Genomic DNA, 23522 nt, shown 5'->3' with positions numbered 1-23522 from the left:
TTCATGCCTCCTTCTCCCCTTCCTTCCCCTGCTCTGCCCACCTCCTCCACTCTCGCTCCCCTACTCCCCACAATTTTTTCCCACTTGCCTCCCCTATTCCCCAGGCCTCCTTCACCCTATCTCCCTCCCTTACTCTCCATGCTTCCTTCTCCCCCTCTCCCTCACCTCCCCTACTCCCTACACGGCCTTTGTCCCTCTTCCTTCTCTACTCCACATGCCTCCCTCACCTCTTCTCCCTCCTCAACTCTCACCACATCTTCTTCTCCCCGTCTCCCCTTTAATCTTCCGCTCCCCATACCTCCTGTTCCACACTTGCTCCCCTGCTGCCCACACCTCCTTCAGCCACTCTCCCTCGACTCCCCACAGCTCCTTCCGATCCCCTCCCTCCCCTGCTCTCCATGACTCCTTCTCCCTCCTCTACTACCCCCACATCCTTCCACTCCCTCTCCCTCCCCTGCTCCCAACACCTCCTTCCTACTCCTCTCCCTCCTCTGCTCCCCACACCTCCTCCTCACCCTTCTCCCTCCCTTACTCCCCATGCCACATTTCCCCTCTCCCTCCCCTACATCCTATGCCTTATTTTCCCCTTCGCCCTTCCCTACTCCCCACGCCTCCTTCTCCCATGCTCACTACTGTACTCCACACATCTCCTGCTTTTTCTCTTCCACCCCTATTCCCCATACCTCCTCCTTCTCTATTCCCCAAATGATGTTTTTGCTTTCAAAACAGATTTGCCAAGGGTTGTACTAGAATTTAGCTGGCTGTTTTGGCTCAACTAAGACTAGATTCTGCTCTACTCCATGTAAAGTAACTGTCTCATTTCTGGCATCTTAAGTCCACTGCTTATAACAAAATTAACTCTTAAGACATATTCCCTACTTTAGGGTACAGCCTCATGCTTAAACAGTGGTTCTCATCTGAGAAAAATAATTTCAAGCTCTAGTTCTGTTTCCAATGTTCTCTGGGTAATTGGTACCCACACAGGTATCTGAACTAATCAAAAATGTTTTCACCCTTGGCACCCTCTTACCATCCATCAGATTTCTATCTGGGGAAACCCAGCAGCACAAAAGGGGAGACTCAGACAGGCTATGAAAGACTCTGGGCCCAGAAAGAGCTGCCAGGGAGAAGGCGAGGCTACCAATGCCTGTGGAGTTGAGCTCCCCACCAGCGTTGATTGACATAGCCTCCAACAGAAGACCAGGACCACCGACAAGCAGGGAGGAAATAAAGTCAGACCACTGAGTAGATGGAAGAAAACCAAAGTATCCTTCCACCCACGCTGGAGAGATGACTCAGTGGTTAAGGCACTTGACTGCCAAGCCGAATGACCAGAATTCGATTCCCCAGTACCCAAGTAAAGCCAGATGCACTAAGTACAGTGGCAGGAGGCCCCCGTGTAGACATCCCCTCCCTCTTCCTCTCTCCTTCCCTCTCTCTTTCTTCTGTCTCTCAAATAAATAAAAATATCCCCCCCCCCCCAAAAAAAAAAAGGTTTTCAAAGATGAGTCGTTGAGCTGCTTGGGAGCGGTCATGTTCGCTGGTACACTCGCTTGGTACGCTTTGTGTTCCGCCGCTGTGCGCACCAGGAGGATGGCCCACAAGCAGATTTACTACTCTAGCAAGTACTTTGATGGGCACTATGAGTACCGGCATGTCATGTTACCCAGAGAACTCTCTAAACAAGTACCTAAGACCCATCTCGTGTCTGAAGAGGAGTGGAGGAGACTTGGTGTCCAACAGAGTCTGGGATGGGTTCATTACAGGATTCATGAGTCAGAATCGCACATTCTTCTCTTTAGACGACCTCTTACACAAGAACAACAAAAATGAAGTACATCTTGGATCCTCAAATCTTTTTCCATTTGAATGTACATGTGTGTGTATATAAGGGTGTAGTATTCAGTGAATACTTGACAAATGTACAAATGATTCATCCATACCTGTGCATGAGCTGTATTCTTCACAGCAACAGAGCTCAGTAAATGCAACTGCAAGTAGGTTATTGTAAGGTGTTTAAGATAGTTTCTAGTCAGTTTTTCTCTTAATATAAGTGCCTGTTTGACTTTACCTGTTACTTTTGTTAAATAAAGTTTGTATGTTGCATTTAAAAAAAATGTTTTCAAACACAGGTGCTAAGACTTCATACTGTCTTATTTTTATTTTTCTAACACTTTCTAGGTTAAATTAATTGGTTGGTTGGTTTGTAAGTTAATTGGTATTGTTTTCAAGACTGGTAACAGGTTCTGCCTGTATTTATAGCTATTAGATAGTTAAAGTATGAGATGCACCCACCTCTATGCCTCAGATATGGCTTATGCTGCCAAAGGAAAAAATTTTAAAAGGTTGGACAAAATGATTTTAAGAAGCTCTGTGCCATTCTTTAAATCTATTTCAATAATCAAATGTGCTCCCTATGTACATACATCCAGGCTGGTGTAACTTCCTTTCTAAGTGTGTTAATCACCTGTGTAGAAGCCAAAGCCAATTGGAATCATCGGAGCAAAAGGCGCCAATATTTTGTCCTGTGCTCCCAGGTCATGAGGCCACTGGAGATGATGGGACCCTCCTACACTGGCCCCTGGTAAATCATCTGTCTTCCTGAGCAGAGAGGATACGGAGACCCAAACGAAAATTAGTATACAGTGTGAAACAAGACAGCCACAATTGAAGAGCAGTCAGTCCTATTGCCTTCCCACAGAAGGGAAAACTACTTGGCCAGCATGGTCCTGACTCCTCCTAACAGACAGAAAACACCAGTAAGCTATGGGGCTACTCCTGGGTCCCTAAAGTCTCCTTTGGAGAGCCATTAGTGACCTCCAAAATTAATCCCTGATTAAATTTTGGCTATCTGCTTGGTCTTAAAACACTCAGAGAGAAATGTATAACCAAAGATAAAAAATACCTTAAATATATGAATGACCTATTATGTAATCAAGAGCTTTTTCAAGAGGGGAAACAAATAAGACCTTAAGACATTTTTCCCCACACGTAGTAGTTTTAATTCTATAATAAAGAAAAAAACAACTATAGATGTCAAAAGGGTTATTTTCAAATCTAAAATATAAACTCTGAGACCAAAAATATATTTGTACAGCCTTTAATGACACCCAATGGCTCTCTATTATCAAGGTTAAATGTTCTTTGTGTTTCTGATAACTCTGCTAATATCTCATCTGTTTTACAAGCCATATGGAAACAGATTCAGGCCATGTCAAACACTACTGTGCCATTCAACGCCCAGTTCTGGAAGAAAATCCCAGCCAGCTCATGCTCAGATGGTCCTGAGAAAATCCAACTCCATCTACCTGGGTTCCCTTGACCTCAAGAAGGACCAGTTTGCTGTGTACTCACTTCTCATTAACTCCTTACTTTCTTTATTGCCCAATAAAACTTTGCCTCACATTCCACGAGTTGATGGTCTTACTTGTGCGACACCAGACCCCATAACTCTGACTTCTTTCGCTTAACATTTTTTAAGGTTTATGTTTCAGAAAGTATCAATACTTAATTTTTGACAACCTGCCATGTTAGCTACAAACCTATTTCATTCATCCATTCATCAGATGCTGGACATTTGTTTCTACTTTTTGGATGTTATGAGTAATGAACCTACAAACATTCCTATACGATTTTGTTGCTTTCATTTCTCTTCGGTATGTCCCTAGGAATGCAACTGCAGGTTATAACAGTCCATTTAAAAAGCTATTTTCGAGGGCCTACACCTATTAAACTCTATCAAAAACGTAAGTGTTGGGGCTAGAGAGATGGCTTAGCAGTGAAGCCTAAGGACCCCGGTTCGAGGCTCAGTTCCCCAGGTCCCATGTTAGCCAGTGCACAAGGGGGCACACGCATCTGGAGTTCGTTTGCAGAGGCTGGAAGCCCTGGCGCGCCCATTCTCTCTCTCTCCCTCTATCTGTCTTTCTCTGTGTGTCTGTCGCTCTCAAATAAACAAATAAACAAATAAATAAATAAATAAAATTTAAAAAAATAAAAACAAAGTGTTATCTCAATTTTACAGGTGCTAACTTACTCTCCATTGGAGAATCTGCTTCTCTTTTTCAGATAGATGCAGATCCTAAGGAGAGAGCTGCCCCAACCTACCTCAAAAGGGGCCCAGATGAAACTAAGGACAATTGGCGAAACAAGCAAGGGTGATGTTTTCCTGATGAACTGGATACCAGCACAAAGGGGAAGGAGACCAACACAGAGAAAAATCAACTCCTCCTACCAAATCAGAGGCCCCCAACACTTCAGCATGAAGCAGACCAAAAATGAACCCAACATGGCTCAGGGAAATTTTGCGGAAGAGGGGGCGGAAAGAATGTCAGAGTCACATGTTGGGTCATGATATGCAGAGACATTTATCATACCAATAACTGTGGACTAACTCCACAATGCACTACCCATTTATATCAACAAGGAGGGTCCATTGGGAGGGGGTAGATCATGGATGAACCTAAACAATGGTACCAAACTGCCTGTATTTGTGGAAAAGAAAACTAATAAATAATAATAAAAAATAAATAAAAAGCTATTTTCCAAACTACCTTAACATGTCTATCGGCAATGGAAAAGAGTTCCAAATTTGTTTTATTTTTGAGACTGAGTCTGATATAGAGTAGGCTGACTTCCAATTTGCTCTGTACCGAAGATGACCTTGATCTTCTTGCCTCTTTCTCCCATGTGCTGGGATTAAAGGCATGTGCCACCAAGCCTCGTTTGTGTGATGCTAGGGATCAAGTCCAGGGCTTCATTCACACTAGGCAAGTCCTCTAACAACTGAGCTACATCCATAGCCCTTAGTGTGAGTTTGTAAAATTACACCTTTGGGGCTGGAGAGATGGCTTAGCAGAGAAGGACACTTGCTTGAAAAGCCTAACAGTCAGGGTTTGACTCCACAGTACCCAAATAAAGGTAGATGCAAAAAAGTGGCCCATGTGTCTAGAATTCAATTGCAGCAAGAGGCGGCCCTGGGATCCCATACTTTCTCTCTCTCTCTCTCAAGTCTCAAATCAATTTAAAAAATACAACTCCATCTTGTTATTTGGAGTATGGGGGGGAGGATATTTTGAAGGTAAGGACTCACTCTAGCCCAGGCTAACCTGGAACTAACTCTGTAGTCCCAGGATGGCCTCAAATTCATCATAGTGATGGTCCTACCTCTGCCTTCCAAGTGCTGGGATTAAAGGCATGCACTACCACACCTGGCTCTTGCTCATTTTTTTTTCCCTTTTCGCAATTTTTATTAACATTTTCCATAATTATAAAAAATATCCCATGGTAATACCCACCCCCCCACTTTCCCCTTTGAAATCCCATTCTCCATCATATTACCTCCCCATCTCAATCATTGTACTTACATATATACAATATCAACCTATTAAGTACACTCCTCCCTTCCTTTCTCTTCCCTTTATATCTACTTTTTAACTTACTGGCCTCTGCTACTAAGTATTTTCCTTCTCACGCAGAAGCCCAATCATCTGTAGCTAGGATCCACATATGAGGGAGAACATGTGGCGCTTGGCTTTCTGGGCCTGGGTTACCTCACTTAGTATAATCCTTTGCAGATCCATCCATTTTTCTGCAAATTGCGTAACTTCGTTTTTCTTTACCACTGAATAGAACTCCACTGTATAACTTGCTCATTTTTTTGTTTTGTTTTTTTTTTAATTTTTATTTATTTATTTGAGAGCGACAGACACAGAGAGAAAGACAGACAGAGGGAGAGAGAGAGAATGGGCGCGCCAGGGCTTCCAGCCTCTGCAAACGAACTCCAGACGCATGCGCCCCCTTGTGCATCTGGCTAACGTGGGACCTGGGGAATCGAGCCTCGAACCGGGGTCCTTAGGCTTCACAGGCAAGCGCTTAACCGCTAAGCCATCTCTCCAGCCCACTTGCTCATTTTTTAATCAGGTTGTTTAGGGGCTCAGTGGTTAAAGGTACTTAATCCACAGCCTGTCAATCAGTGTTCAAATCACCAGACCACATAAAGCCAGATGCAAAGTGGCCAATGTGTCCTTAATCACAGTACACCTAAGGCAAAGCAAGACAGAGTTGGACAAATCCAGAGGCTTGGACTGGAGAGGCGGCTTAGCAGTTAAGGCACTTGCCTGCAAAGCCAAAGGACCCAGGTTTAATTCTCCAGGATGCACATAAGCCATATGCACAATGGGATACATGTGTCAGAAATTCACTTGTAGCAGCCAAAGGCCTTGGCATGCCCCTTCTCTCCCTCTCTCTCTCTACCTGCCTATTTCTCTCTTTCTCTCAAATAAATAAAAATAAAAAACAGAAGAAGCCAGGCATGATAGCATACACCTTTAATCCCAGCACTCAAGAGGCAGAGGTAGGAGAATCACTATGAATTCAAGGCCACCCTGAGACTACATAGTGAATTCCAGGTCAACCCTGGCTGGAGAGAGACCCTACAGGGGGTAGGGGGAGGGTTTGAGGGCCAGCTTGTCTAGCCTTCCCAGTGGCAAAACAAGAGACCCTGTCTCAGACAAGGTGGAGGGAGAGGATGACACCCTGAGGTTGTTCCCTGACTTCTACATCTGCACTGTGGCACATGCGTGTCCATATGCACAGACACACACAAACTGGGTTATTTAGGGCTAGGAATATAGACAACTCAGTGGTAAATGCTTCCTTAACATGCACCAAGTCCTGTGTTCAATTCCCAGTACTGAAATAAGTAAATTCAGTTAGACATGATGAAACACATATATAATCCCAGCACTTGGAATGCTGAAGCAGGATGATGGTGAATTTGAGGCCAGCCTGGGCTACCGTAGCAAGACCATGTCTCAACTTTTGTCTTTTCTTAGGCCTTGTGGATACTAAGTACATGTTCTACAACTGAACTCTCTCCAACTCTAATTATTCCAATCTACCTACCTTTCTTTCTTTTCTTTTTTTTCAAGGTAGGGTTTCACTAGCTCAAGCTGACCTGGAATTCACTATGTAGTCTCAGCGTGGCCTCAAACTCATGGTGATCCTCCTACCTCCACCTCCCAAGTGCTAGGATTAAAGGCATTTGCCACCACGCCTGGCTCTCTCTTTTCTTTTTTAATATTTTTATTTATTTATTTGACAGAGAAAGAGTGTGTGTAGGAGAGAGAGAGAGAGAGAGAGAGAGAGAGAGAGAGAGAGAGGGGGGGGGGGGGGAGAGGGAGAATGGGTGTGCTAGGGCCTCCAGCCACTGCAAACGAACTCCAGATGCATGCGCTCCCTTGTGCATCTGGCTAACGTGACCCCTGGGGAATCAATCCTGGGTCCTTTGGCTTTGCAGACAAATGCCTTAACTGCTAAGCCATCCCTCAGCCCCCGCTTTTTAATTTTTTATTTGAGTGATAAAGAGATAAAGAGAGGGAGAGAGAAGGGAGAAGAGAGAATGGGTGCACCAGGGCATACTGTCACTGTAAATGAACTCCAGACACTTGTGCCACCTTGTGCATCTGGTCCTGAGGAATCGTATCTGTATCCTTAGGCTTTGCAGGCAAGCACCTTAACCACTAAGCCATCTCTACAGTCCCTGTATTTCTTTTTTTGAGACAAGGTCTCATGTAGCCCAGGCTAGAAGCCTGAAACCTGCTATGCAGCTAAGGCTGACTTTGATACCTTTTGAGTTAAATTTTATATATGCTTTGAGGCAGGAGTCCAAAGTCATTCTTTCACTTGTGAATATTCAATTGCTTTCGTTGTACCAAAACAGGATTCTTTGTCACACTGAACTGCTAGGTAGCCTGTCAAGGACCAGCTGATTATAAATGTGAGGGTTTATTTCAAGATTCAAAATTCAGTCCATCTATCTATATCTAATCTAGCATACAAAGGAATAGGTTTCATCATGGTATCTTCACTTACATATATTTCACATACACTTCATATACATTTTAAAATTTTTATTTATTTATTTATTTAAGGGTGACAGAGAGAAAGAGGCAGACCAATGCGAACCTGACTGCAACAGTAAAGTTGGTACCAGAGGAGTGGGATTGTTGTGAGACACCTGATTCTATGGCTTTGGCATTTTGGAGCTGATTTTCAATAGAAATGTGAAAAGATTTGAAACCTTGGCTGAAGAGATGCCATGCAGTGCTGTAAGTACAGCTTGATGGACTACTCTGGTCAGAGTTGAAAGACCTGAATGCAAGAAGAACTATGGACTATGAGATTTGGTTTATGAGAGTGAGAAAGAGCTTTGCTTGGACTGAGCTAGAAGCAGCTTATGTGAGAGGCTTGCTATTATGCCTGTGTCCTGAGAATTTGTGCAGGATTGAATTGTGTAGAAATGGACTGGTGTGAGCAGAGGGATATCGCACAGAAATTAAATCTTTGGGCTGAACCTCCTGCCTGTTCAGCTGCAATTATATGAGATTACAACCACTGGGATTGGGCCAACTGAACTGCACTGGGGCAACAGTAAGAGTGTAGTCTTTTGAGGGGGGCTGAATGCTGAAGGAGTGTCCCATTTTTCAAAGTCTGCTTTATTCCCCCCTGGATTAAACAAATTGACACCCCACCTGGTATTACGGATTATAAGAAATGCAGGAAAGAGAGGGTCACTGAATTTGCAACATGGCCTTGTGTTTTCGAAATGGCCACGGGCAGCATGAAGCAGGTTTGCCTGCATGAAGCCATGAGGATGAATCATGGGTTGCAATGGAGAGGCCAGGACCACAAGACAGCTTCCAGTAATGACAGCTTCCGGTCTTGATAAAAAGTTTCCTAGGACTGTGAGCAGCCTAGTTGGAAGAGAAGAATTGGAACTCCAGAGTTTTATGTTTGCCCTGTTTAAGTCTTGTATTCGTTGAATATTTCTTTGCTATGCCCAATGCCATCTTTTGCAGTGTGAATGCCTATTATGTGCCATTATGGGGTGTGGGAGGGGGATTTTGTGGTATTATGGCTCAGTTAAATGACCTTGGATTATGGGAATGTTTAAACATTATCACGACTGATAAAAACTATGGGGACTTTTAAAGATGGACTGAATGCATTGCATTTTACATCATGGGTGGTTACCAGTATATGGGGGTGTGATAGTTAAGGTGTTGTCAACTTGATCTGTTTAGTAATCCACAGAAATCCCTTTCCGATGAGTCTCAGAGGTTGCTTCTAGGAAGGATCAACTAAAGGAGGAAGTCCTTCCCCCAGAGTGAGTCCTTCCACTAGAGTGGGCGGCCCCGCTCAGAGGGGGACTTGATATAAGGAAGCTCTGGGTGAAAAGAGGCTCTTCCTTCCTTCCTTCCACTTGGCTGCCAGAGCTGCTCGCTACCTTCCAGCGTGGATTGAAGACCGGTGAGGACTGAAGACCAGCATCAACTGAAGACGGCTCCTCAGGAAGCCTCCAGGCTTTCCAGCACCATCTGCAGTGCTGGGTCGGGACTGCTGAGGCTTCTGGACACAAGGACTGAGCAGCTACCAGGCTCGGTGATTCTCGGGCCTGCAACTGCTATTGGACTACTATAAGCTGATCCAATAAATCCCCTTTTTATTTTTTTTATTTTTATTTTCTTTTTGGTTTTTCGAGGTAGGGTCTCACTCTGGTCCAGGCTGACCTGGAATTAACTCTGTAGTCTCAGGGTGGCCTCGAACTTGCGGCGATCCTCCTACCTCTGCCTCCCAAGTGCTGGGATTAAAGGCGTGCGCCACCACGCCCGGCAAATCCCCTTTTTAAAATAATTCATTCTAGCAGTTCTGTTCCTCTAGAGAACCCTGACTAATTCAGGGGGTCTGGGGCAGAATATGGTGGTTTGATTCAGGTATCCCCCATAAACTTAGGTGTTCTGAATGCTAGGTTCCTGTTGGGCCTTGAGAGGCCCAGGCATGAGAACTTCCTGAGCCTAGCTAAAGTTTGGTGATCTGCCTCTGGCCAGCTATGACTCAGCAAGATGCCTAATGGTTTCTGGCCTGCTACTTCCCAGTAAGAGTTGGAATTCCCGCGCACTTGGGACCAATCATCTCAAAGGTTGCGGTTTACTATTGGCCCTTACCTCTCCCCCCATCCTGGAATATGACTGCCTATAACAATAAAGCAAGTTCCTGCTTGGACAAGACTCCCGAATCAGTGTGGTTTTTCTCTGGTGAGTAGGAGAGGTCCTGAGTCATCTGACGTTCACCGAACCCATTGGGAGGACCCAGCGGGCCTGGTCCTTCCTCGGCACTACCTGCTGGGGAGGAGCCTGGCAGGTTCCCAACTGATGGAGATTTAGGAATTAATGCCTCCTGGAGGTAGTGTATTGTTGGGGGTGGACTTATGGGTATTATAGCCAGTTTCTCCTTGCCAGTGTTTGACATACTCTCCTGTTCCTGTTGTCCACCTGATGTGGGCCAGGGGGTGATGTCCACCATCAGCTCATGCCATCCTTTTTCCTGCCATTATGCAGCTTCCCTTCAAGCCTGTAAGCCAAAATAAACCTTTGTTCCCACAATCTGCTCTTGGTCTTGATTTTTGCCAGCAACCCAAACCTGACTGCAACAGCTTACACAGAAAAGCAAACAAGTAAATAAATAAATAAAAACAGAAAAAAGAAACTGAGCCTTACTGGGAACAGTCAGGAAGCAGTTAAAGCTGAAACACTGCCTTTCAGCAGAGTGTGGCCGTAGATGAATGCTTCCACTTCACACTGTAGCCGAGGACACTTCAACTGAGAGTATAGACAGAAACCTGAGCCTGGAGACACCATCTGGGACTGCAAACTTGGTTATATAAAGTTATTATAAAAGAGACAAAAGTCAACCAAATTGTTTTGTTTTAACCACAAGTATTTATTGATGGACTGAGGAACACAATTAATGGGACAATAAGGCACAACTGTGGATTAAAACAGTTTGCTATACAGCCAAAGGGATGGCATAATTTTAGGAACCTTAAATATGTAAATCAAGAAGCCTCTGACGTACCTCGATAACACATCAGTATCAGACAATTCAATTCCTATACATTATTTGATCACAAAGTCAGACTGATACTTCATGAAGAATTACTCATTCATATATACTTAAGCCACTCAACCTGGCCAATCCCCGGTTCCCACATTTACCCATTTTTTTAAGCAACTTAATTGCTGAATAACTGTTTCCATATCTTGGATAGCCTTCCAAAGCAAGGAAACAAGCAAGCAAGGAAGTAATACATCAGAGAAAGTACCAGCCAAGGGCACATAGATGAATAGACTCATACAGACACAGGGTGGGAAGAGCCTGACTCCACGAAGTCTACTCTAAGCTGACTTTAGCAGAAAAGTTGCTCTAGCTTACTCAAAGACCTGTACTGCCATATTAGGAAGTGCCACCAGTGCTAGCATTTGAGCTTCTAAGGGATTTGCAGTGGTTTACCCAAGGAGCAAGGGAGGTCATGTGACCAAGAAACTAATGAGATAATACATTCAATGTTTCTGACCTGTGTTAGGGGCTGAATATGGCTTCCAACATTATCGTTTGCATGTCTCAAACTCACAAAGAATTTTGTACAAAATGTTAGGGACATTGAGGACAATCTTTCCTTCTTTGCACTGGGGTAAGTCAGGCACTTCTGTAGCACATTAGTCTGCTGCAGAGTGGATGCAGGCAGCTTTACAGGGTGCCTCACCTCCATGTTCACTCTGCCATGAGCAGTTCCCCAGCACACGTCAGCAGTCACTGGTGAAGACGGTGTCCCAAAGTGAAGCAAACCTGCAGGCAATGCCTCTTTTCGGGATCACCAACACTATACTTGCATAAGGAGGCGTGTAAGGATGTAAGCAGAGAATCAGCGGCTGGAGGTAGAGTGACCTAGGAAGCCACCTAGGAAACGTGGCTAAAGGCTACCTTCCAAGAGGGACATCTCCACCCAAAAGCCTTTTGACAACAGTGCTGTGCAGGGGACCAAGACAGAGCCTCATTCTTCCAAGAGAAGTACTGGATACTCAATAGTTCCTTGAAAGGCAACACTCAGAGACCCACTAAGTGAAAGAGAACAAAAGTGCCAGGCCCCTGAACTATTCTGCCAAGTCAGAAATGGGTTTAACAGCAGAGCCTGGAGTTTCCAGTACAACAGAGAGAATCTCAAGGCGCAATAAAGAGGAGCGAACGAAAGGCTGTGTGGCAGGGAAGTAGGAAGCAAAGGACGTGTAAGAAGGATGCAGGAGCACGCTGAAGCCTCACTGCAGGGAAGGCAGCATGGCCGCAGTCTCCAGCCACTGGAAGCTGTGCCAGCTGGCTCTTGGCATGAGTCCCTCCCATGTCCTCAACTGAACAGACAGATGTCATTCAACAGCTGAACAGGGAGAGATGCACTTGCTCGTGAAGAACTGGTGATGGATCCTGAACAGACATGGACTGAGGGCACCACTCTGTAACACCCTGTTTGTACACCAAAGGTAGGTTTATGTGGACAGAAGAGATTTGGGGCTGTCATGCAAGAGCCATACCCTGGGAGGAAGGAGATAATAAGGTGAGGTGGGTGGGGCTGGAGAAGAAGAGGATGCTTAGGTTCCAGTTCTTAAATACTAGAAAGCAAGGACAATGTGTCTCTGCCCTTTTAGTGAAGAAATCGGATACTCATTTTCTGTTCAACATCCACCTTCTCCAAAACCTGGGATTGAAAGATTAAAAAAAAAATTATGAAGAGTATTAACACTTTCAAGCACTTTTCCAGACCCCAGTCTGCCCCTCCCTCCTGTGCAAAATTTAACTTAAAATCAAGAGGTGATTGATAGACCTTAACAAATTCTGTGAAAGATATGGCACTGTCCCCATCCTGATCAGCTTCCTGGATTGTCCTGTCTGCGATGCTGCCCAGCTGCTCATCTGAGATATTTACTCCAACCATCATGCGTAGGACCTGCAAACAAAGAGCCTGGAATTATGAAGGGCTAGGGGTGAAAGAGAACCTTACTTTATTAGATATAAGGCCAACTCAATCAATCTTCCTTTGATTCCCTCGAAGTTAACAGCTAGAAAACGGAAATCCTCAGCTTCTCACTTAAGCCACTGTATTTTATTTTGTTTTCCATTTCATTTTAACACATTCCCAAAATTTTTTATTTATTTATTTGATGTGTACATCTGGTGTGCGAGCTGTGAGCATAGCTTAGAGGAAAGTGTCTGCCTAGCATGCATGAGTGCCTGGGTTCCGTATCTCTGATTTCACACACAAAAAAACTGGGTTGAAGCCAGGTGTGGTGGCACATGCCTTTAATCTCAGCACTTGGAAGGCAGAGATAGGAGGATGACTGTGAGTTTAAGGACAGCATGAGACTACATAGTGAAATACAGGTTAGCCTTGGCTACAGTGAAACCCTTACCTCAAAAAAACAAAAACAAACAACAACAACAAAAAACTGGGTTGTACATTTGCAAAATTGTTGTGTTGGAGGTTGGGTGGGGGAACAGGAGTGGTGTGTTCTAAAGATTACCTAATTCAGTCCATTAATGAAGTTGGGACTACCAAAGTCTGAAGTCCTAGGAACTAGTGGCAATGACATGTCTTCTCAGGCTTCTATTTCCAGGCTACTGTTCCTGCCAAAGGTCCACACTGTGACTTATTGCCCCAATAGAAAGTTTATTACCAGAGCTAGTGAGATGGCTCCGTGGTTACGGTACTTGCCTGCAAAGCCCAACAACCCAGGTTTGATTCCCCAATACTCATCCAGATGCACAAGGTGGAACATGTGTTGGAGATTATTTGCAGTGGCTAGAGGCCCTGGTACACCCATTCTCTCTCTAAAATAAATAAACTATTAAAAATATTTAGGGGACGCGGGTGTGGTGGCACGCACCTTTAATCCCAGCACTCGGGAGGCAGAGGTAGGAGGATCACCATGAGTTCAAGACCACCCTGAGACTACACAATGAATTCTAGGTCAGCCTGAGCTAGAGTGAAACCCTACCTTGGGAAAAAAAAAAAAAAAATTAGTGGCTGGAGGAATGGCTTAGCGGTTAAAGCGTTTGCCTGTAAAGCCAAAGAACCCAGGTTCAATTCCCCAGGACCCACATAAGCCAGATGCACAAGGGGTGCATGCGTCTGGAGTTTGTAGTCGCTGGAGGCCCTGGCTGCGCCCATTCTCTATGTCTCTCTCAAATAAATGAATATGAATATATATATTTAGAAAGTTTATTACCAAATAGAAAACTTTATCATTAATTTAATCATTGTTTCTATTTTTTTGGTCTCCCTTTTGTGATCCTAGAAGTTGAAGTGAGGGCCTCACACATTCTAGGCAAGCATTTACATTCTCACATCTTCAACCATCTTTTACTTTTTTTCTTCCTCCTTTTAAAATTTGTTCTTATTTTTGTTTTTGTTTTAATTTAATTATTTGTAAAGAGAGAGAGACATATAGAAGACAGACAGAGAGAATGGGTACACCAGTGCCTCCAGCCACTACAAACACATAGGATCTTCCCTAACCTAGGATGACTTAGAATTCACTATGTAGCATCAGACTGGCCTCAAACTCACAGCAATCCTCCTACCTCTGCCTCCCTAGTGCAGGGATTAAAGGCATGCACAACCATGCCTGGCTATTTTTAAAATTTTTTTAAAAATATTTTTACTTATTTGAGGTTTGGAGAAATGACTTAGTGGTTAAGGCGTTTGCCTGCAAAGCCAACAGGCTTCAATTCAATTCTCCAACACCCATGTAAGCCAGATGGTACAAGCCAAGGAGATACATGCATCTAGAGTTTGTTTGCAGGGGCTAGAGACCCTAGCATGCCCATTCTCTCCCTCTCTCTTTCTCCATGCCTCTTTCTCTCTCTCAAATAAATAAAAATATTACAAAGAGAAAAAATAAAAAATATTTTATTTATTTGAGAGAAAGAAAGAAGCAGGGGGGGACAGAGAGAAAGAGAGAATGGCAGATACATAGAAAGAATGGGCAAGCCAGGGCCTTTAGCTGCTGCAAACTAATTCCAGACATATGCGCCACCTTACGCATCTGGCTTATGTGGGCATTGGGGAAGCGAGCCTTGGTCCTTAGGCTATACAGGCAAGCATTTTAACCACTAAGCCATTTCTCCAGCCTTTTTTTTTTTTTTTTTCTGATTTTTTGAGGTAGGATCTCACTCTAGCCTAGGCTGACCTGGAAGTCACTATGTAATCTCAGGGTGGCCTTGAACTCATGACAATCTTCCTATTTCTGCCACCTGAGTGCTGGGATTAAAGGCATGTGCAACCACGCTCAGCTCTCCAGCCCTTTTTAATTTTTGAAACTAGGTCTCATTAAGTCCAGGCTGGCTTTGAATTCACTCTATAGTTTAGGCTGGCCTTAAACTTGTAAATACCCTGCCTCAGCCTTCCACATACTTAGGGTTACAGCCTGTGCCACCAGGCCTAGTTTTGTATACACACTTGTCAATTTAAGAAAATTTCGCCAGGCGTGGTAGCGCATGCCTTTAATCCCAGCACTCGGGAGGCAGAGGTAGGAGGATCACTGTGAGTTTGAGGCCACCCTGAGACTCCACAGTGAATTCCAGGTCAGCCTGGGCTAGAGTGAGACCCTACTTTGAAAAAACCAAACAGAAAAAAGAAAATTTCCTTCTATTCCTAGATTTATAAGACTATTGTTTTATAAATCATAAATGGATGATAAATTTTATCAAATGCCTTTTCAATGGAAAAGACCATTTTTTATAGCTGGGTGTGGTGGCGCATGCCTTTAATCCCAGCACTTAGGAGGCAAAGGAAGGAAGATCACCATGAGTTCAAGGCCACCCTGATAATACATGATGAATTCCAGGTCAGCCTAAGCTAGAGTGAGACCCTGCCTTGAAAAAAAGGAAAAAATAAAACCATTTTTTATTTTTTAAATAGTTAATACAATTATGATTCATATTGGATAAATCAACTTTGAATTCTCCTGTAAACCCATCTTGACTATGACAAAGCATCTTGTTCACATATTGCTGGATTCAGTGTGTTAATAATTTGTTTGAGATTTTTTTATCTATGTGAATATAAGGAGCTGGATGGTGATTTTTTTTCCTTTTACTATCTAAAGTTTTCATGTCAAAGTTATGCAAGCCTTATAAAATGAGATGAGGAATAAGCAACTATCAAGATTGAAGCATTAAATAATATATAATAAACAGTACCTATTTACAAGTATTTTAAAAATTACTTTGTCAAGAAAGATAAACCTCTCTCTCTGAAAAGCGTCCCGCCCCCACCCCAGATTAAAAGTAGTTTTCTTGATATCTCAAAAGTCCAGGAACACAACTGGGACAAAGTTATTTCTAGCCCTATATTTACTTTCCTCCTCCCAACAAAGGGAGTTGTAACATTAAAACTAGAAGAAGAAAAATCAATCCTCCATTTCAAACACACCTTTCTGGCTGGGCATGGTGATGTACACCTCGGATCCCAGCACTGGGGAGGCAGAGGTCAGAGTAAGTTCAAGGCCACCCTGAGACTACATAGTAAATTCCAGGTCAGCCTGGGCTAAAGTAAGACCCTACCTCAAAAAACAAACAAACACCGCCACATCTTTCTGACTTGATCTGGACTCGCTAACAGAAACTGCAATTCCAGAGTAGCTGCTGCTTTTTTTCTTCTGTACTCACAAGACATAAGTCTGACATTTCATACGATGAACTCTTCTCACTGAAGATAGCCCCACCTCAAAAGCAAGAGGCAAAGAACACTGACCTCCTAATTATCTTTTGAGTTTTGCTTAGATAAAATGTAGATGATTTGGGCTTGGTCCTTAAACTGGTCAACTTCTAAGTAAAGATATTGAATGGCTTCAGATTTGCTTAAGATTGACAGAAACCACTTTTTAGGTGTATCTTGAAACACAGATTTCACCCCGTGGAAATCCATGAATCTACTAGCCTCCTAGGGTCCTCTAGATTCCACAGAACAAGAAAGTTTTCTCCTATCCTGAACTAATAAAAGGCAAGCGGAAAAAAAAAAAAAAAAAAAGGTGAAAACTACGCAGCAACAGTGACAGGAGGAAATCCAGTGACAACCTGGAAGGCAGATTGCCATCCATGGACAAGGAAGGACAGTAAGCGCTGACTCAGAGACACTGGCATTAACAGCCGTGGACTCACCGCATGTCTAAGGAAAGGTGAAGTGACAGAAATGACCCCAGTGTTACCAGAATTAACTGACTGCTAACAAGCTGATGTGGCAATAACTGAGTCATCTGATCTGAATCACACTATATATTCTGCCTCCACCACTCAACACCTAACACACAGTTAGCTTTTACATGGTAGAACCATTTGTCAGGAAGACTTAATGACCTATTTCAAGTGTTTCCATGTCTTCTATTCTGCCCTTTTTCTACAACAATACTCTGTTCAAACAGGGATTAAATAAATGCTTACTGAAGGGAAGAATAATTCCTATCTATAAAAATAAGCAATCTGGGGCTGGAGAGATGGTTTAGTGGTTTAGGTGTTTGTCTGCAAAGCCAAAGGACCCAGGTTCAATTCCCCAGGTCCCACATAAGCCAGATGTACAAAGGGGTACATGCGTCTAGAGTTCAGTTACAGTGGCTGGAGGTCCTGGTACACCCATTCTCTTTCTTAGCTAGTTCGTGTTCTCTCTCTCTTTCTCTCTCTCTCTCTCAAATAAATAAATAAATAATTTTTTTAAAAAAGCAATCAGGCCTGAAGAAATGGCCCAGTGGTTAAGTGAATTTCCTGTATGTGGCCCTGGAACCACCAGAATTTGAATCTCTGGATCACACATGCACAGCTGGGCGTGGCCAGGCATACTTGTAAGCTCAGTTCTGTAGGTGAGCAGAGAACAAGAAAGATCACAGTCTGCTGAGCCCAAGTCTCAAAGCACAGCCCTGGTGGAAAAGTGATGGAGCAGGACACTAATGGTCTAGTCCAGCCACTGTGGGTAAGCACACTCAGCCCCAGATGAGTAAATAGGGCACCCCACCCCCCACACCTCATACAATACACACACACACACACACACACACACCACCACCACCACCACCACCACCACCACACAAATCAAAAGAGAAAGAGCATGAAAAAGAAACAAAAAAAAAAAAAAAAGAAATCAATCAATCAATCAGGTTCCAAAACACAAGTTGTTTTGGAACTTTTCCAACATACCTGCAACAGCTCATCACGGGAGATCTTGTCATCTTTATCCAAATCATATAGTCTGAAAGCAACTGGTGGGAAAATACAGTAAGTCAGTGGAAATTCTGCAGTAGTGTGTTCCTTCAGAAAGAGCTAAACAAGCATGTAAAGGACATTAGACAGAAAACTGAGAGCCAGTTTACAAACTTCCTAAAACAGCTGCCATTACTCTTAGGGCATTATGTCTGAAAGACATTGCAACATTTAAGAGACTGAGACTTGATGTAAGTAACTTAGGTTTTTTTTTTTGTTTTTTTGTTTTTTTTTTTTTTGTTTTTCAAGGTAGGGTTTCACTCTAGCTCAGGCTGACCTGGAATTCACTATGTAGTCTCAGGGTGACCTTGCACTCATGGTGATCCTCCTACCTCTGCCTCCTGAGTACTGGGATTAAAGGCGTGTGCCAACAGGTCCGGCAGTATCTTAGGTTTGATGAAATGTGGTCTCTTTTCCAATACATTAGAAAGAAATCAGCCAGGCATGGTGGCCCACACCTTTAATGAGTGCAAGGCCACCCTGAGACTACATAGTGAATTCCAGGTCAGCCTGAGCTAGAGTGAAACCCTACCTCGAAAAACCAAAAACAAAAAAAAGAAAAGAAAATCTACTAGAGAAAGTACAATGTTCCTTTCCTTGTACTATAATGTTGGGGGGAGGGGGCAATCACAAATGACCCTCAAGTAGTTCTGTAAGGGAGTTTACCTCCCACAAACCATCAACTTTACCATGCACTACCCAGGAAACCAACCATGAGAGCTCCATGGGCACCATAACAATTGACTACACAGCATTGCTCTGGAAATACAGCCACTTTGGCAAACCTGTGTCAAATTTCAAATCAAAGCTGGTAGTCCTGTAGGTTAAAAACAGGAATTTTCACCACAGAACTGATAACAGTGGTATGTTCAGCACTAAGTGAGACATCTCTATTATACCCTCAAAGGTTCAGGGTTCACTGCAGAAGAGGTGTCTGAAGAAATGTAAAAGCCAAAGAAAAGGCAAGACTACATAAAATGCTGTCATCCAGATACAAAGTGGCCTTGATATTCATGACCTCACAGTGCCTCACCCTATCTACACAAGACCTTCATAATACAAGGAGAAAAAAATGATGACATCAAAATAGAAGAGAAGCCGGGCGTGGTGGCACATGCCTTTAATTCCAGCACTTGGAAAGCAGAGGTAGGAGGATCACCATGAGTTCAAGACCACCCTGAGACTACATAGTGAATTCCTGGTGAAACCTTACCTCAACAAAAAAAAAAAAAAAAAGGTTTTTACACATGCCTTTAATCCCAGCACTTGGGAGGCAGAGGATCACTACAAGTTTGAGGCCAACCTAGGATTACAGAGTGAGTTCCAGGTCAGCCTGGGCTAGAATGAAACCCTACTTCAAAAAAAAAAAAAAGAAGACAGACTAGTTACAAAGTAGGGATCCAAAAAAAAAAAAAAAAAAGAAGGGATCCAACTGAAGGGTGAATTTTGGGGAGAAAATGAAGGTAGTGAGAGGGAATGACCATGGTTTATTGTCTATACTTACAGAAGTTGTCAATAAAAGTTTTTTTTGACATACCTGATACTGAAAACTTAAAACAGGGGTAGTCATGAGCCCTAGGGGTGTTATATCTGCTGCTGTCTGGTGAAATGTATATACTATGTGTATCAAACTGCCCAGTAAGCACTTCTCTTAATGTTCATACCCATATATTAATGCTACTCTCACTTTGGGTAAAGAATCTTCTCTTTTTTATTTTATTTATTTATTTTTTCTTTTTTTTCTTTTTCAAGGTAGGGTCTCACTCTAGCTCAGGCTGACCTGGAATTCACTATGGAGTCTCAGGGTGGCCTCGAACTCACGGCGATCCTCCCACCTCTGCCTCCCAAGTGCTGGGATTAAAAGCGTGCGCCACCACGCCCGGCAAGAATCTTCTCTTTTCAGATGGCAGTGACCTTGGGATAACTCAGAAGGTATCATAGTGCTGGAAATAAATTTCTGAAGTACTGAGTAACATCTCAATCACACCTTCCAAGGCTCAGGGTCTAATGTGGAAGAGGTGGTGGAAAGAATGTAAGAGCCAAAGGAAGGTAGGACTCCTTACAATGTGCTCCCTCCAGACATAAAATGGCCTGGATATCCATGACCTCACAGTGCCTGACACTACCTACACAAGACCATCATAACAGGAGGAAAAGATCATGACAGCAAAATAAAAGAGAGACTGAGATGGGGAGGGGATATGATGGAGAATGGAATTTCAAAGGGGAAAGTGGGGGGGGGGAGGGTATTACCATGGAATATTTTTTTATAATCATGAAAATGTTAATAAAACTTGAGACAAAAAAAGTGACATAAGCAGCTATCATTCACTTGCAGCAGAAGAGGCCCTGCATGCCCAGACACATATATGCATGCATGCATACACACGCAAATAAATATATAGTACTTTTAAAAGAGGAAAAAGAAAAGTTTTTTGGAGAGGAAGGGATTCAAGGTAGGTTCTCACTCTAGCCCAGGCTGACCTGGAATTCACTATGTAGTCTCAGAGTGACCTCAAACTCTCAGCAATTCTACCTCTGCCTCCCAATAAAAAGTTTTTTAAAAAGCCCAGGCTGAAGTGATTCATTCATTATTACAGTCTTGCTTTCATCCTTTGTAATTTGTGATAATTGTGCTTTTCTTTTTAATACAAAAAAATGTATAAAAATAAAAATTTGAAAATGCAAAATAAGTTAAAAAAAAAAAACTTGTTTTGTTTGTAGTATTCCTTCTATATACCTACATACCTATTTGAGAGAGAAAAGAGAGACAGAGAGACGATAAAGACACACCAGGGCTTCCTGCAGCTGCAAACAAACTCCTAAAGCATGCACCACTTTGAACATCTGGCTTTAGGTAGGGAATCAAACCTGAGCCATCAGGCTTTCCAAGCAAAAGACTTTAACTGGTTAATCATCTCGCTCTCCAGTCCTTTTTTTTTTTTAACCCCCCTTTTCTTTTTCAGTTTACTTATTTGCAAGTAGAGAGAGAGACAGAATGGATACACCAGGGCTTCCAGCCACAGCTAGTGAACTCCAGATGCATGTACCACTTTGTATATCTGACTTTTTACGTGGGTACTTGGGAACCAAACTTGGGTCATTAGACTTTGCAGACAAGTGCCTTAACTGCTAAGCCATCTCTCCAGCCCTTTTTTCTTTTTTGAGACAGTCTTACTCTATCTCAGGCTGGCCTAGATCACAGTGATACTCCTACGTTTATTTGCCTCAGCCTTCAATACTAGCTAGGCTTAAAGATGTGAGACTCCACACACATTTTTTTACTTACTTTTGGTTTTGTATTTTGAATCAGGGTCTTATATAGCCCAAGCTGACCTTGAACTCCTAATCCTCTGGCCTTCATTTTCTAAGTGCTGGGTTACAGGTATGCACCATTCCAAGAACTGGATTTTTATATAGCAAGGTCCTGATGTTCTCCTGGCTTCCTTATATTCCCTTTTTTAAAATTAACAATAAAAAAAAAAGAAATTGGGGGCTGGAGAAATGGTTTAGTGGTTAAGCACTTGTCTGTGAAGCCTAAAAGGACCCTGGTTCGAGGCTCGATTCCCCAGGACCCACGTTAGCCAGATGCACAAGGGGGCGCATGCATCTGGAGTTTGTTTGCAGTGGCTGGAGGCCCTGGTGCACCCATTCCCTTTCTCTATCTGCCTCTTTCTCTCTGTCTGTCACTCTCAAATAAATAAATAAAAATGAACAAAAAATAAATAGAAATAGAAATTGGGCTGGAGACATAGCTCAGTAGCTAAGGTGCTTGCCTGCAAAGCCTAACCTGGGTTCAATTTCCCAGAACCCATGTAAAGCCAGATGCACAAAGAGGTGAATGCATCTGGAGTTCATATGCAGTGACTAGAGGCCCTGGCATGCTCATATCCATACTCTTTCTCCCTCTGTCCCTCCTCCTCTCTTGCTCTCTCCCTCTCTTCCTAAATCGTTCTCTCTCTCTCCTTGCAAATAAATAAATAAAAATTAGCTGGGTATGGTGGGGCATGCCTTTAATCCCAGCATTCAGGAGGCAGAGGTAGAAAGATTGCTATGAGTTTGAGGCCACCCTGAGACTACATAGTGAATTACAGATCAGCCTGGGCGAGACCTTACCTCAAAAAATAAAGTGTGTGTGTGTGTGTGTTTAAAAAGAATGAAGAGCATTTAGCATTTTTTTAAATGCCCTGGGCTGGAGAGAAGGCTTAGCTAAGGCACTTGCCTGCAAAACCAAAGGACCCAGGTTCCGTTACCCAGGACCCACAAAAGCCAGATGCACAAGGTGGCACATAAGTCTGGAGTTTGTTTGCAGTGGCTGAAGGCCATGGAACACCATTCTCTGTCTCTATCTGCCCCTCTCTCTCTCAAATAAATAAAATCTTTTTTAAAAAAAAATGCCCTGCCCTGGGCTGGAGAGATGGCTTAGCGGTTAAGGTGTTCGCCTGCAAAGCCAAAGGATCCTGTTTCGATTCTCCAGCACCCACATAAGCCAGATGCACAAGGTGGGGGGTCACATGCAGCTGGAGCTCATTTGCAGTGGCTAGAGGCCCTGGTGTGCCCATTCTCTCTTTCTCTCCCTCGTCTCTCTCTCTCTAATAAATAAATTAATAAAAGTAAAATCTTAATTTTTTTTTTAATCTATTTGAGAGAGACAAACACAGAGAGAAAGGCAGAGAGAGAGAGAGAATGGGCACGCCGGGGCCTCCAGCCACCACGAACGAACTCCAGACGCATGCGCCCCCCTTGTGCATCTGGCTAACGTGGGTCCTGGGGAACCGAGCCTCGAACCGGGGTCCTTAGGCTTCACAGGCAAGCGCTTAACCACTAAGCCATCTCTCCAGCCCTTAAATTTTTTTAAAAGCCCTGCCCTAACCCTATTTTTCAAATGTATATAAATATAACATTATGTGCTCTAACCTATTTGTATTTTTTTTGTTGTTGTTTTACCAAGGTAGGGTCTCATTCGAGCCCAGAATGACCTGGAACTCACTGCGTAGCCGATGCTGCCCTAGAACTCACCATGATCCTACTTCCTCAGCCTCCCGAGTGCTGGGATTAAAGGCAGGACAGGCTGTATTTGTTTTATATTTGTTAAATCATCAGGTAAAAACTTGATAGAGCCCGTTTATTCTGTGGCTTCACAAACCTCTCAAGACATCACTAGGCACCTTTTCAAGGGAGGCTAAGGCTCGATTTCATATAGTTTCAGTATCAAGTAGTGCTAAAAGAAACGCAGAAATTCAATTTCAACTTTCTGGAGAAGTGTTGAAAGGGATTGGGCAATCTAGTGAACCACTAGGGCAGAAGGAAATCTAGAAAGTTTCCAAAGAAAGGAGGCAAAAAGCAACTGGCACAAAATGTGAACGCTGCGCCTCTCTACGACT

At 43.3% G+C, this 23522-nt stretch overlaps 2 protein-coding genes across 2 annotated transcripts in view; one reads left to right on the top strand and one right to left on the bottom strand.

Moving 5' to 3' along the window:
• The first annotated feature begins 1593 nt into the window (after positions 1 to 1593).
• Positions 1594 to 1833, top strand: LOC105944190 (cyclin-dependent kinases regulatory subunit 2-like). Its single transcript, XM_045157667.1, has one exon. It carries the CDS (start codon positions 1594 to 1596, stop codon positions 1831 to 1833), a length of 240 nt encoding a protein of 79 aa, XP_045013602.1.
• Positions 1834 to 10755: 8922 nt separating this feature from the next.
• Positions 10756 to 23522, bottom strand: part of Chp1 (calcineurin like EF-hand protein 1) — a 46949-nt gene continuing 34182 nt past the window's right edge. The window contains exons 5-7 of the mRNA XM_004660801.2: positions 18076 to 18137; positions 12713 to 12835; positions 10756 to 12586 (exon numbers count right to left, since the gene is read on the bottom strand). Coding sequence (XP_004660858.1) covers positions 12533 to 12586; positions 12713 to 12835; positions 18076 to 18137 — 239 coding nt within the window. The 3' untranslated portion in view covers positions 10756 to 12532. The remainder of the gene's footprint in view (positions 12587 to 12712; positions 12836 to 18075; positions 18138 to 23522) is intronic.

The sequence above is a fragment of the Jaculus jaculus genome, chromosome 8, assembly GCF_020740685.1.
Source record: "Jaculus jaculus isolate mJacJac1 chromosome 8, mJacJac1.mat.Y.cur, whole genome shotgun sequence".
Taxonomy (NCBI): domain Eukaryota; kingdom Metazoa; phylum Chordata; class Mammalia; order Rodentia; family Dipodidae; genus Jaculus; species Jaculus jaculus.
Note: the sequence above shows the minus strand (reverse complement) of the source record. Positions and strands in the feature narration are given on the sequence as shown.